Source organism: Macaca thibetana, chromosome 5, assembly GCF_024542745.1.
Source record: "Macaca thibetana thibetana isolate TM-01 chromosome 5, ASM2454274v1, whole genome shotgun sequence".
In the NCBI taxonomy this organism is placed as follows: Eukaryota; Metazoa; Chordata; class Mammalia; order Primates; family Cercopithecidae; genus Macaca; species Macaca thibetana.
Genome location: NC_065582.1, coordinates 123,451,048 through 123,467,236, shown reverse-complemented (window position 1 = coordinate 123,467,236; position 16,189 = coordinate 123,451,048). Strand labels below are relative to the sequence as shown.

The 16,189-nt window shown below is 37.2% G+C and overlaps 1 protein-coding gene and 1 pseudogene across 9 annotated transcripts in view; one reads left to right on the top strand and one right to left on the bottom strand.

The window, feature by feature from the left end:
• Window positions 1-16,189, bottom strand: part of SLC4A4 (solute carrier family 4 member 4) — a 493,231-nt gene that overhangs the window by 229,938 nt on the left and 247,104 nt on the right. For 8 of the 9 annotated variants that reach the window (XM_050791358.1, XM_050791359.1, XM_050791360.1 and 5 more), the window contains one exon: window positions 3,007-3,142. In XM_050791358.1, coding sequence (XP_050647315.1) covers window positions 3,007-3,142 — 136 coding nt within the window. Of the gene's footprint in view, window positions 1-3,006; window positions 3,535-16,189 lie in introns of those variants that run through there. The other variant, XM_050791363.1, reaches the window with a different exon arrangement.
• LOC126955019 (probable UDP-sugar transporter protein SLC35A4) overlaps window positions 8,690-16,189 on the top strand; it is a 33,700-nt pseudogene continuing 26,200 nt past the window's right edge.

The following is a 16,189-nucleotide window of genomic DNA, read 5'->3' as shown; positions in this document are numbered from 1 at the left end:
CGACTTTCATCTGATAAAAAAGAAATTCAAGCTCAGAAAGATTACATGACTTGCTCAAAGTTAACCAGCTAACGAGCAGCAAAGCCAAGACTAGACCAAAATCTCCCAACACTTCAGGCTGCACCCAGACAATTCTCACACTGTATTTTTCTGTCGGAAAGAAGGAAAAGAAAGAATGAAACAGATTCACTAGTAAAAAGTTTTTGCTTTGGAAGTCTTCTTTTGGAGAATGTTCTAGGAACTAAAATTGTACTTCACAGAGGATTTCTTCTACACATGTTATTGGTTCTGAGAGAGGGGAACAAGAAACAGTTGCTGTATCCTGGGAAGAAGCCCTGAAAGAGCAAAGAATGAAGAGCTTCAAGAGAAAGTATTAGAGAGGAGGAGTGGAAATGTGTTATGAAAGCTTCTTTAATTAGAAGAAGAAAATATTAAGTAACTATCAAACAGAAGAGTTAAACAATCACACCCACTGTAGATATCTATTAGAAAGAGAATTACCCAGTAAATTGAAAATAAAGTATTTAAAAATTAGGTCTCTTTCCTTAATACTACTGTTGGGGCCAGGAGTAAAACAGAATTACTTTTTTTCTGAGCATCATTTAAGTTATGAAAGATAAGAAATTCTCCATCAGTTCTAAATGTTTTTAAAGCAGATCTTTCTGCAAGGCTAAGCTACCTAGAAACTCTTGGTGAGGAATAAAAACTTCTCCCCCATTATCAAATAAATTGATTTATGAAGCTTCTTCAGTATTAAAAATCCCAAAGGGCTAAAGGCATTCAATATTACTTAAAATTGTGGAAATAAAAATAAATCCATAAGCCTATAAAGCATAAGCCTAAGTAACTAAACTGCAAAAAATCCAATGAACTTCATAAAGACTTGATTACAAGTGGTATGATGTAAGAAATTTTAAAATATGCCACAGAAAATAAAAATTTTTCATCCATAAAGGGGAAGGCTATTGGCTTATTGCTCCTTTATGGCTCATCTGCTCTAATTGATTAAAGTGATTTTAAGAAATATTTTCTTTCTGACTCTAGAATTTCTTTCTAACTCTATCTAGAAAAAAATAGCGGCCATAAATCCTTTTTCCATCTGTAACCACAGAAGAAGACTTTCATCTACCTTTGCTTTGTTTTTCTTAAACTCAAAGCTGGGATAATGATTTGGTTTTCCTTATTTTCATATTGTAAGATATTATATTAAACTTACTTCAAACCTTTTAATAAGATACAGAGATCTATGTAAGATCCTCATTTGCTCACTGCTCTATTCATGGTACCTAAAACAGTGCCTGACATAAACTATTCATTCAAATAACACTGGTTGAGTTGAATTGATTTGAATTAAATTATAGACTATAAAAGGTTTATCTTAACATTAACTTGTTTGTGAAAGTGAAATACATTGGAATCAGCACATAATGATGACAATGAGAGAAAAACAATTGCATTATAATCAAAGTCTTTGTATTACATAATTGCCTTATGTCACAGAAGAAGACTCGCCTGGAGAATATCTCTGAATCTGTATGTAAAAGAAAAGCTCTGTTATGAAATTAACGAAACCCTAGGTATTTGTGTAATGCTTAACAATTTACAAAGCATTTTCATACATATACATATATACATGTATGTATATAAATACATGATATTATAAATACATTATATACTATATTTACATATAATCTATGTTTTATATACCATACATATATAATATGTAATAGGCTTTATTATCCACTCTTTATTGATAATAAGACCAAAGCTCTAAGAAACCAAGTGTCTTGTCGCTAAGATGCAACAGAGTCAAAGTAAACTCCGGCCTCTAAACTCCAAACTCAGATGAACCTTCTACTTTCAGCTGGATAGTTAAAAGATTGCAGGTTTATACTTGAAATACAGTAGTCCCCTTATTCACAGGGGATACATTCCAAGACCCCCAGTGAATGCCTGAAGGCATGGATAGTACTAAACCCTATGTATACTAGGTTTTTTTCCTATATATGAAACCGAATAAAGTTTAATTTATAAATTAGGCACAGTGAGGGACTAACAACAATAATTAATAATAAAACAGAATGAATATAACAATATACTATAATAATAGTTATATAAGTATGGTGACTCTCTCAAAATATCTTACTGTACTATACAGCGCGTAACTGAAACCATGAAAAGTAAACTGTGGATAATCTTGGGGGGACTACCATAAGAGCAATTTTCGTCATTGTTTTAATAATCTCTTTTTTATTTCATTTTATTTTTTTGAGGTAGAGTTTCAATCTGTCACCCAGACTGAAGTGCAGTAACGTGATCAGAGATCACTGCAGCCTTGACCTCACAGGCTCAAGTGAGCCTCCTACCTCAGCGTCCTGAGTAGCTGGGACCACAGGCATGCACCACCACACCCGGCTGATTTGTGTGTGTGTGTGTGTGTGTGTGTGTGTGTGTGTGTGTAGAGATGGGGTTCCATTATGTTGCCCAGGCTGGTCTTGAGCCCCGAGGCTCAGGCAGTCCACCTGCCTCAGCCTCCTAAAATTCTGTGATTACAGGCACAAGCCACTGTACCTGGCCAAAACCTCTCCCTTGACAGGGAGTAAGTCATAAGTCACACAAAATCTCACAAGAGATCTTGGCATGTGGACACTTGGAAACATATCTCTTGGCTGTCATTTTTGAGTACCTGAGTTTATTATCTCTCTAAAATATTTTACTATTAAATAGTATACAAATTGACCTGTATTTCTAATTCCTTATAAAAGCCAAAATTATAGCAACATGGATCAATGAAACAATGTCCCAGTAGTGAAATAAGAGGTGCCCTGCATTCATGTCAACAAAAAAGAATAGAAGAAATAGAATTATTTATTCCTTATCCCAGCCAACATCATGCCCATTGGCCAATCAAAGTGCTAAGGCTAAAGAACGGCACTCCAGGATCAAGCATCTTGCCCTGCCCTTGTTTCCCTGGGTCAGCACTGCATACAGTCAGCCATGCCTCACCTGGCTGTTTCCTTCCACTCCATCTCCTGCCCATCCACGGCCAGCAGCTCATCCAGTTCCGTGAAGAGCTGAGGGGGAGCTGGGCTGTCATCCTCCTCTCCCAAGATGAATCGGATGCGTTCTGCAGCAGGAGAGACTGCAGAAGTGAAAATACTGTGGTTAAACATTGGCTGGACAACCCTGAGGAAAGTGGAGCTCCGGGTTCTTCCTCTCTCCCCAAGGTTACTGGGCTTCCCTTCCACATTTTCAGCGGACATCTTTCTTGCTGAGCCTCCCAAATCCCCAATCTAAGGCCAAAAAGAAATCAAAGCCCTTTTTTTGGTTCTGAACTGTATCTTGGTTCTCCACCACTCTCCAGAAGGACAGCACTCCAATTCCGTGTGATGTCTCGCAAAGAACCTTTAGCCCTCAGATGAGCTGAGGTCTAACCACTCACTTCCCCGCCTTCACTTATGACTCATCCAAAATTATTAGACAAAAGTCAGCTTGAACCAATCACTTTTTTATACAGCTGTGGGAGGGGCAACAAAGCACCCCAATCCTGAGTTACCCCAAGTCCCCACCTCCCACCCACCCTCCCTCTGTCCAACGCCTAAAGCTCATGTCCTCACAGGCTTCTCCCTACCAATAACTGGCTAATTGCAAAGTTGATGAAGGAATATTTAACAAGATGGGCCCTCTTCTTTACAGAATGGTAGTACCCAAAAATGTTTAGTCACACTTCAATGCACTTGAAAAACAAGCCCAAGTAAAATATTGTACACTTGAGGGGGAGAAAAAAAAACATTTTCCAACACACTCAAGCACATAATTGAATGCCCTACTAGCTCCTTTTGACCCTATCTCCTGAAAATCATGTAATGAAAAATTAACTAGAATTTCCCCCAGGTCATGGGTTACTCCCTTTCCAAAAAAAAAAAAAAAAAAAACAGAAGACGACGACGAAGAAGAAGAAAAGAGAGAGAGAGACAGACAGAAAAGCAGTTGGAAATTGATGGTCATGTTACAAATTTAAGGCCCACAAATACTCCTCAAAATCCCTGGATAAAACCAAGAATGTTATATACATCTGAATGCAGTTCAAGCACACACAAATATATTTACTATGGATAGACAGACACACACACGTGCGTGCATATATAAATCTATAGAAATATATGTACACAAACAGCCCAATAAAACCAGAAAATCCCTACCATCTGAAAACTATTATAATACGGGACAGAATAAAATTCCATAGATCAAAATTTATTTAGTACAAATAAACCCATGAAAAATATTCAACCTAATTAAAAATCAAAACTAATCATTAAAATAAAATGTGTTTTACCTATTAAAATGTCAAAAAATGGCAGGGCACAGACGCCTGTAATCCCAGCACTTTGGGAGGCCGAGGTGGGCAGATCACCTGAGGTCAGGAGTTTGAGACCAGCCTGGCCAACATGGTGAAACCCCATTTCTACTAAAAAAAATACAAAAAATTAGCTGTGTGCCTGTAATTCCAGCTACTCAAGAGGCTGAGCCACAAAAATCACTTGAACCTGGGAGACAGAGGTTGCAGTGAGTCAAGATCATGCCACTACACTCCAGCCTGGGTGTCAGAGCAAGTCCCTGCCTATAAATAAATAAATAAATTCAATTACATGTCAAAAATAAAAAAAATGATAATCCCAACGTGGGCAAGGGTTTGGGAGTCATGCACCCAGCACTTCTTCATTTATGTTACTGGTAGGAGCCTAAATGGAAACATCTCTCTAAAGGGAGATGCTTGAAGGACATGAAAATTTTTAAATAGTGTATATATCCTGTGAGCCAACAATTCTTCCACTAGAAATACATTCATTCTAAATAAATAAGAGTTATCTCAAAGGTTTAGTGACAGAAGTGATCATTCTAGCATTGTTTATAACTGAGAAAACAGAAAAATCCTAAACATCCAAAAAGGAAGATTGGTTAAATACAGTATGGTACAACTATAAAATAAAATACCATGCAATCATAAAACATGTAGTCAAAATAGCTGGCCTTTTTTGACATGTATATCATATAAACTTAAATTAAAAATAAAAATAATAGACATTAAATGATCCCATTTTAGTAAAGAAACAATAAATATGTATTTCTATAAAATAAAGCTAGGAATTGAGGCAGCCCTCACTGTGCTCAGTCTGATATGTGTGCATTTCAGTTACCACAATTTAGGTTAAATAACATAGTCCCTAACAATACAGTTCAAATTTCAGTTAACATGGTATATTAATAGTAATTTCATAAAGTACAAATTTGCTGCTAGCTCTTCAGTCCATAAATCACTTCATAACATTATGTGCATAATGATCACTGACCAATCATGGGGTGCTTCTTTAAAATATGTCAGTGATTGATCACTGCATGTTTGTTATTCAGTTCACACACAGACAGCAAAGTGTGTAGATGTGTTGTCTTCTTGTCTCCCAAAGATAAATGCATGTAACATGGATCAAAGAGGGAACTGGCCAACAAGAATGAAGGCAACGTACAGAAACAAAAATTAATACTATTGGAAGTAAAATTTGTATCAAACGTAAATGGAGAAGACGTAGCTAACCATGGAATGTAAATGATGCCGCCATTCACCATTGAGAGACTCTGTATATGCAGTCAGAGGAACTTAGTGAAGGTGAATTAATCAACATAAACAAGGAAAGTGATTGTGATGAAAAGGATGATGATGTCCTAGAGAAAGTGATACTGGCTAAAAACTTCACATTCAAGGAATTTTAGGAGACATTTCTTGACATGGAAAGCACACAGGATAAAATGTAAGCTGATTCACATTTAGAAAGCGTAACAGTTTATCTAGGCATTGAAAAAAAATACATGTTCCTTATCATCGGTACAACAGGAAGAAGGCAAGCACTATTCAAATACTCCTGATAAGACTGTACAATGAAACAACTTAATATCAGTGTTTCTAATGTTTTAAATTGCTGTGTACTGAATAAATATTAGTTTTACCTTTTTTCATTTCCCTATACCTTTATAGCTAACAAGAGAGATTTTAGTGATTTAAAAATTTTCAAGGTCAAAGAGCAATAGTAACTGTTTTCATTGATTATTAGGATCGCTTTACATAATTTCAGTTTTCTTTTTTTTTTTTTTTTTTTTTTCAGACAGAGTCTCGCTCTGTCACCCAGGGTGGAGTGCAGTGGCCGGATCTCAGCTCACTGCAAGCTCCGCCTCCTGGGTTCACGCCATTCTCCTGCCTCAGCCTCCCAAGGAGCTGGGACTACAGGCGCCCGCCACCACGCCCAGCTAATTTTTTGTATTTTTTTAGGAGAGACGGGGTTTCACCGTGTTAGCCAGCATGGTCTCGATCTCCTGACCTCGTGATCCGCCCGTCTCGGCCTCCCAAAGTGCTGGGATTACAGGCTTGAGCCACCGCGCCTGGCCAATTTCAGTTTTCAAAGTCATTTTTTTCACAGTCATGCACTACGTTACAAACCAAGGACTTCTGTATATACAGGCATATTTAAATACACAGGTACATTTTCAGTGTTATATGGTTTATTTCTAGGGCTTCTGTTATCTTATGTTCACTTTTCTATAAATTCCAAAGTGTTTACAATTCACTCATGTATTCCATTCAGCAAATATTTACTGAGCACACTGTCTATGCTCTTACTTGGCTTAACAGGCTTTATCTTCAGCCTCTGATAAAAAGATCTGATCTTACAGAGTTTACATGTATGTAGGGAAAATAAATATTAACTAAGTAATTCATTCTTTAAAGAAAAAAAGTAAATTAGCACCTAAACCAATACCAGAAAAAATATCTGCTAAATATAAGTATATGCAGAACATTAAAATAAGGTAATTGCGTACAAGTACATACTGATACAGGGTACAATGAATATGTTTTACTTTGTGATTAGAAAAGATGGCTTTGAAATTTCTTTTTTCTTTTTTTTTTTTGAGATGGAGTCTCGCACTGTCGCCCAGGCTGGAGTGCAGTGGCGCTATCTCAGCTCACTGTATGCTCCACCTCGCGGGTTCACACCATCCTCCTGCCTCTGCCTCCCGAGTAGCTGGGACTACAGGCACCCACCACAATGCCTGGCTAATTTTTTGTATTTTCAGTAGAGACGGGGTTTCACCATGTTAGCCAGGATGGTCTCGATCTCCTGACCTTGTGATCCCCCTACTCGGCCTCCCAAAGTGCTGAGATTACAGGTGTGAGCTGCTGCACCTGGCCTGAAATTTCTTAATATCCCTGGTAGAAAATAATCTAAAGTTCCAGGACTTTAATGTAAAAATATTTGCAATGCCTTTCCAACCATGAAATGTGAAGTCTAATTATTTACGGGATCAAGAGGGCATGAAAATGAAGAAATGATGGGCAGAATTTGGAGTCTGGACAATACTTCTAAGGAGTAGTGTGTTCACATTACCACAAGTTTAGTCACTTTTTTCATCGTAGTGGTTCTGAAACTAGCAATCACAAATAACATCACTTTTCATCAACATTCAACATCAAAGATCCCTAAATCAGAACTAGCTTTAATTTTTTTAACTTTTATTTTAGATATAGGCATACATGTGCAGGTTTGCTATATAGGTAAATTTTGTGTCACAGGGGTTTGGTGTACAGATTATCTGCCACCTAGGTAATAAGAATAGTATTCAGTAGGTAGTTTTTTGATCCTCACCTTCCTCCCTCCCTCCACCTTCACATAGGCCCGTGTCTGTTCCCTTCTTTGTGTCCATACGTACTCCATAGAATTAGCTTTTAGAAAGGAGAAGTCTAGATTTAGTTAGATAATCAACCTTTTGTCCATTTCTAAAGATGTGATGTAGGTTTGTCCCCAACTCTAACAGAAAAAAAATACATGAGTCTCCTGCCTAAAAAACAGCATAGACAGTATATATTCCTGCTCGGCTCTACTCCACAGAGCATTACTCTGTAGTCTGGAATTCTCAATTTAGCAAAACGTGAATCACTACTCATTAGACAGCAACAGTGGTGACTCTGCAAAATGGAATGGAAGAAAAATGTAACACTACCTCCAGGTCTTCCTCTCTAGGTACCATGCCTAACCCCTTTCACAGGCTGTCTTATTTATTACATATAGGCACCTGAGCAACCAGCACATCAATTTTGGGGGATTAAAATTCCAAAATTGTGTGTCATAAACTAGTTCACAACTCCAGGAAGTTTCTACTAGTGCTGTACTGGGCTCAGAGCCGAGAGACTTGGGGTGCATATGACTTAGCGAGACACCAGCTTGGGCAGCCAAGGAAGTGTTTGCACCACCTCTCCCCCAACCCCAGGCAGTGCAGCTGGGTATAGGGAAGGTATAGGGGGACTTTTGAGGAGGGTATAGGGAAGAGTAAAGAGGACTTTGTCTTCCCACTTGGATACCAGCTTAGCCACAGTAGGTTAGGATACTAGGCAGAGTCTTGAGGCACCAATTCCAGGCCCTATCTCCCAGATGACATTTTTAGACATACTGGGCTAAAGGGAACCTCCTGCTTTGAAAGCAAGAACCCAGACTTGGCAAGATTCATCACCTGCTGACTAAGAGACCTTGGGCCTTAAATAAACATCAAGGGTACCCAGGCAGTACTTGCCATGGACCTTGAGTGAGATCCAGAGCTATGCCGGCTTCAGGTGTGACCCAGTGAATTCCCAGCTGTGGTGGTCATGGGGAGAAGTGCTTGCTGGATGAAAGGAGAGGGAAGAATGAAGGTGACTTTGTCTTGCAGCTTGAGCACCAGCTCAGACACAGTGGAGCAGAGTACCAAGCATGCTCCTAGGGTCCCCAATTCCAGGCCTTCACTCTTAGACAGCATTTCTGGACGTGCTCTGGGCCAAGAAGAGCCCACTTCCCTGAAGGTAGAAACCCAGGCCTGGCAGCATTCACCATAAGCTGACTGAATAGCCAGCCTGAGCCTTGACTGAACATTGGCAGTAGCCAGGCATGGGGCAGTGGCGGCAATGGAGAGACTCCTCCTGCATCAGGAAAGAGGAAGGAAGAGTGTAAAGGACTTTGCTTTGCAGCGTGGGTACCAGCTCAGCAGCAGAACAGAGCACCGAATAGATTCCTAAAGTTCCTGACTCCAGGTCCTGGTTCCTGCATGGCATTTCTGTACCTGCCCTCAGCTCATTGCCCTAAAGGGAAGGACACAAGCCTGGCTGGATTCACCACATGCTGACTGAAGAGCTCTTGGACCTTGTCTGAACATTGGTGGTACCAGGCAATGGTCACTGTGGGCCTTGGATGAGACCCAATGCTGTGTTGACTTCGGGTCTGACCCAGTGTAATCCCAGTAGTAGTGACCACAGGGGTACTTGTGTCACACCTCCCCCACCTCCAGGTAGATCGAATGGAAAGAGAGACTCCTTCTGTTTAAAGGAAAGTAAGAGAAGAGAACAAGAGTATCTGCCTGGTAATCCAGGGAATTCTCTCAGATCTTAACCACAAAAGTGGTACACCTACAAATCTGTAAGAGTCACAGCATTACTGGGCTTATGGTGCTGCCTAACACAGATATGGCTGCAGTGACCAAAGTCACAACCATCAATTCCCTTTGAATGCTTGAAAAGCTTTCCCAAGACAGGTACAAACAAGCCCAGACTGTAAAGACTACAATAAATACCTAACTCTTCAATGCTCAGACATTGACAAATATCTACAAGCATCAAGACTATCCAGGAAAACATGACCTCACCAAACAAACTAAATTAAGGTACCAATGACCAATCCCAAGTAACAGAGACATATGACCTTTCAGACAGAGAATTCCAAATAGCTGTTCTGCGGAAGATCAATGAAATTCAAGATAACACGGAGAAGGAATTCAGAATTCTATCAGATAACTTTAACAAAGAGATTGAAATAATTTTAAAAAGTCAAATGGAAATTCTGGAGCTGAAAAATTCCATTGACATACCGAAGGATGCATCAGAGTCTCCCAACAGCAGACTTAATCAAGCAGAAGAATTAGTGAGCTTGCAGACAGGCTCCTTGAAAACACATAGTCAGAGGAGAAAAAAGAAAAAAGAATGAAGCACACCTATGAGATCTAGAAAACAGCCTCAAAAGGGCAAATCTAAGGGTTATTGGCATAAAGAGGAAGGAAAGATTGGGGTAGAAAGTTTATTCAAAGTGATAATTTAAAAAGTAGAAAAACTTCAAATAAAAAAACCTTCCAATGCATCTTAAAGAACTATTATAGAAAAGCAAAATAAAACCAAACCCAAAATTAGTAGAGGAAGAAAAATAATAAAGACCAAAGCAGGAACAAATGAAATTTTAAAAACACAATAAAAAAGATCAACGAAACAAAAAGCTGGTTGTTTAAAAAGATAAACAAAAATGACAAACCTTTAGCCTAAGAGAAAAAGAGAGAAAACCCAAATAAATGAAATCAGAGATGAATAGGCAGACATTACAACTGATACCACAGAAATCCAAAGGATCATTACAGACTACTATGAGCAACTATATGCCAATAAATTGAGAAACTTAGAAGAAATGGACAAATCTTAGACACATTCAACTTACCAAGATTGAACCAAGAAAAGACTCAAAACCTGAATAGACTAATAACAAGTAATGAGATTAAAGCCATAATAAACGGTCTCCCAGCAAAGAAAGCCTGGGACAAATGGTTTCACAGCTGAATTTAAAGAAGAACTAATGCCAATCCTACCCAAACCATTTCTAAAAATAGAGGAGGAAGGACTACTTCCAAACTCATTCTATGAGGCTAATATTACCCTGATACCAAAACCAAAGGCAAATCAAAAAAGGAAAACTACAGGCCCATACCCTTAATGAACTCTGATGCAAAAATTCTCAACAAAATACCAGCAAACCAAATTCAACACACATTAAAAAGATCATTCATCATAACCAAGTGAAATTTATCCCAGGGATGCAAGAATAATTCAATATATGCAAATCAATTAACATGATACATCATATCAACAGAATGAAGGACAAAAACCATATGATCATTTCAATTGATGCTAAAAAAGCATTTGATAAAAATCAACATTCTTTCATGATCAAAACCCTCTAAAAACTGGTTACAGAAGGAACATACCTCAATATAATATTAATAGAAGAACAGACCTACACCTAGTATCATGCTGAATGGCAAAAAACTGAAAGCCTTTCCTCTAAGATCTAAAACAAGACAAGGATGCCCACTTTCACCAGTTATTCAACATAGTACTAGAAGTCCTAGCACGAGCAATCAAACAAGAGAAGGAAATAAAGGGCATTCAAATTGGAAAGGAGGAACTCAAATTAACCTTGTCTGCAAATAATATAATCTTGTATTTGGAAAAACCTAAAGATTTCACCAAAAAGCTATTAGAACTAATAAATTCAGTTAAATTGCATGATACAATATCAACTATACAAAAATCAGTAGCATTTCTATATGCCAGTAGTGAACAATCTGAAAAAGAAATCAAGAAAGTAATCCATTTATAACCTTTACAAATAAAATAAGATACTTAAGAACAGACTTAGCCAAGAAAGTGAAAGATCTCTACAATGAAAACCATAAAACATTGAGGCATGAAATTGAAGACATAACAAAATGGAAAGATACTCCATGTTCATGAATTAGAAGAATCAATATTGTTAAAATGTCCATACTACCTAAAGCAATCTACAGATTCAATGCAATCCCTATCAAAATACCAATGACATTCTTCACAGAAATAGAAAAAAAAAAAATCCTACAATCTATATGGAACCACAAAAGACCCAGAATAGCCAAAGTCATCCTTAGCACAAAGAACAAAACTGGAGGCATCACATTATCTGACTTCAAATTTTACTATAGAACTTTAGTAACCAAAACAACAGAGTACAGCCATAAAAATGACACATAGACCAATCGAAGAGAATAAATAGAGAACCCAGAAACAAACTCATACATCTACAGTTAGCTCATTTTTAATAGCGGTGCCAAGAACATACATTGGGGAAAAACAGTTTCTTTAATAAATGCTGCTGGGAAAACTGCATTAATATGCAGAAAAATAAAACTAGACCCTTATCTCTCACTATATACAAAAATCAAATCAAAATGGATTAAAGACTTAAATTTAAGACCTCAAACTATAAAAACTACCACAAGAAAACACTGGGGAAACTCCAGGACATTGGACTGGGCAAAGGTTTCTTGAGTAAAAGCCCACAAGCACAAACAACCAAAGCAAAAATAGAGAAATGGGATCATATCAAGTAAAAAGCTTCTGCACAGCAAAGGAAACAATCAACAAAGTGAAGAGACAACCAAAAGAATGGGAGAAAGTATTTGTAAACTATCCATCTGACAAGGAATTAATAACCAGAATATATAGGGAGTCAAAAACAACTCAATAGGAAAAATCTAATAATCCAGTTTAAAATGGGCAAAAGACCTAAATAGGTATTTCTTAAAATAAGAAATACAACTAAGAACATGAAAAAGTGTTCACCATCACTGATCATCAGAGAAATGCAAATCAAAACCACAATGAGATCATATCACCCGGTTAAAATGGCTTTTATCCAAAAGACAGGCAATAATGAATACTGGCAAGGATGTGGAGAAAAGGGAACCCTCGTACACTGTTGGTGGGAATGCATAGCCACTATGGAGAACAGCGTGGAGGTTTCTCAAAAAACTGAAAACAAAACTACCATAAGATCCAGCAATCCCCCTGCTAGGTATATGCTCAAAAGAAAGGAAATCAGTATACTGAAGAGATATCTGTACTCCCATGTTTACTGCAGCATTATTCATATTAGCCAAGATTTGGAAACAACCTAAGTGAGCATCAACAGATGAATGGATTTTTTAAATGTGATATATACACACAATGGAGTACTATTCAGCCATGAAAAAAGAATGAGATCCAGTCATTTGCAATAAGATGGATGGAACTGGAGGACATTTTGTTAAGTGAAATAAGCCAGGCACAGAAAGACAAATTTTGCACGTCCTCACTTATTCGTGGAAACTAAACATTAAAACAATTGAACTCACGGAGATTCAGAGTAGAAGGATGGTTACCAGAGGCTAAAAAGGGTAGTTGGTAGGAGCAGGTGGGGTAGGGGATGGGTAATGGGTACAAAAATATAGTTAGAATAAATAAGGCCTAGTATTTGATAGCACAACAGGATGACTACAATCAATAATAACTTACTATATATTTTAATATAACTAAGAGTATAATTGGAAGTTATAACACAAAAAAATAATAAATGCTTGAAGTGATGGACACCTCATTTGCCCTGATGTGATTATGCATTGTATGCCTGTATCAAAATATCTCATGTACCCCATAAATATATATACCTATTATGTACCCATAAAAATAAAAAATAAAAAGAAGAAAAGATAATACATAGTAGGGGAAATGCTATGGATAAAACTATAATAAGCAATAACTAATATTTTTGAATGGTTATGCTATGCCAGGCAATGTGTTAAATGTTTTCCATTTGTTATATCATTAATTTTACACAAGTCTATGAAATAGCTACTTTTATTATTCTCTAACATTACTCTTATAGATAGGGAAAATGCATCTGAAGAGTGTAAGGGACTTCCTCAAGATAACACAACTACTAAGTGATATGACTTCAAACCCATATGTGTTGTTTCTAAGCCCATTTGTTAGCTGCCACACTCCAATGGTTAATCTCGTTTTTTAAAAGAATTAAAGGAAAACACGATCAGATTGCTATATGAACAATATAGGCAGTAAATGTAGTGGATTTCAGAAGACATCAAAATCATAGTGGCATGTGAAATAGTCAGAAAGTAAATTAATTGAAATTTGGTTCATTATTCACCAAAAGGCACTTTGCAAATGCACCCTTTTGGTTTTGGTATAGGAAGCATCCCACTGTGGCCACCCTGCAGGCTACCAAAAAAATCGTTTTAATAGAAATCACAACGAAGAATTCCTACTGAGCATGACAAGTCTACATATAAATTCCCTTAAACAAGTTAAATGAGGACTTCTGGATTTCACATTTTCTTCTTAGCAGAGTCCACAATCTGGTACAATCTCAGCTTTCAAACCAAAGTATAAAAAGAAACAAGTATTTTTAAGTTATTAATGTGCTATTCTCAACTGGTTTACATAATTATCATTTTACGTATTTATTTCTGTTTTTCATTGTGAGACAAAAGTTTGTAGGTAGATACCATGGTTGTTAAAACTTCCACAATTTATGTATTAAATATATCACAGTAGTTTTGTTTCCCCTAGAAAAAGACATCATTTTATAGCTATGTCACGCTCTACAATAGCTCAGGTGCGCAGACCTAACCCAAATGGCTCCAACAGCTACCTGGAGAAGGCAGCTAATCTTCACAGTCTTTCAAAGGGGCAGCTTTTTACTCTTTTTCAGAGGTAATAGATAAGGCACTTTACATATGCTTCGCATGAATGACAATCTCATTGAATCCTCAAAGCAAACCTGTCAGATAGATTGTATTACTATCTCCATTTTACACATGAGAAAACTGAGGCTTGGAGATGCATGGAAATTGCCTAATGATGCACAGGCACCCTAAGCAGTCCTCCCTGAGAACCCATGTTATCATACTGACCCTTTGTTGACCAGATGGGGGAATGAGGCTCAGAGAGGTTCAGCACATTACTCAATGTCATACAGTAAGTAGCAGAGTTAGGATGAAACTTGGGTCAACTATTTCTAAGTCTAATGTCATGGTGTTACACCTTTTCTCATCCTTATAAACTTGAAGCATACAATGTATCACAGGACTGTCACGGTCTGGTGGTATATTTGTCATTTGAAACAGCCCCCTAAGTGAGTCTGATAGATACCATTTTTCATTCATATTCCCCAGAAAGTAGAAACTTAGGAAAGCTTATGTGCTAATGCTTTCTTGGGAGGTACAATTCCAGGATATCAAGAATAAGGGAAGAAGGGGCATGAGGCACAGAGGGAGGCTAAGTAGATATAAGGTAGTGCATTCTTATTAATAATAATTACCAGACCACTGTAGCACTCTAAAAACACACTTAAATATATAGATATAAAATCCTCAAACTTCATTTTCACCTTTATAAATAAAAGAAATGAGAATAACTGAATGAATAAAGTTGTATAAACATATAAATGTTTAAAACACACACACATACACACAAACACACACACACACTGTAGTGGCCACCTGTTAGTAACCACCTTTAAGCTCTTTTTCTAATGACAGCATCCCATTTTCTTCTGGAGAACCATCTTTATACTTGTATAACCATTTGGTTCAATCCACACCCTATGAGTCAGGTCTGAGCAATGAGAATATCACAACTTCTTGCTACAGTAATTCATTTCTGAGTGGGCAGTTTACCTGATACAGGCGAAACAGAGTAAATAAATGTCAGCCTTTTGCTAGAACTACTAAGAAATAAATCATTATGCTGAGAGGCTAAAATGGCAATAAAAGCTATGAAGTACAGATGGCCATCTTGCAACCCTAAGGGAAGAGTCTACCTGAGCATAAATTAAACATGTAATAACTCAGAAGCAAGGCAGTGTAGGTTTCTAATGCCTAGAACCACCCATGCCTGAAGTCAGTTATGTTTCAATCATACTTGACAATTACAATTTAGATTAAAAGCAAAATTGTTTTAAAACAATCAGAGCTAAATTTTCTGTCATTTGCAACCAAGAGTCCTGATATACCCTCCTATTATTCCATTTCACCAGGTTAAAGTAGAGCTAATTTCCATGTGTTAAGTGTATCACCAAATTAATTGCATTGAACGACCTTTTTTTTAATGGAATCCAAGTTTTGGAGAGATGTGTACAAGTTACTAGATTTTGTTCATGCCTTAACATACCTTTATTCCAACCAATCCAGAAAATAACCAACAATTTACATGTTAGCAGTCTATAGACAAGTAATTTAGACAGTTACTTTTTCTTTCTCAAATTAGCTAAGAAACGCAAACAGCCAAATAGTATTCATTAAAATAGATAGTTCTAAACATATTTAGGTATCCATGTATTAATCAGCTCCCACTCAAGAAAAGCTGTTAATTATCACAAATTATCCTTAATATGCCATGATATTACTATTCAGCTGTAGTCAATAGCACTAAGCGCCTGAGTTTCATAATATTATCCAACTACCTTAGGAGCAGAGTAAGCTC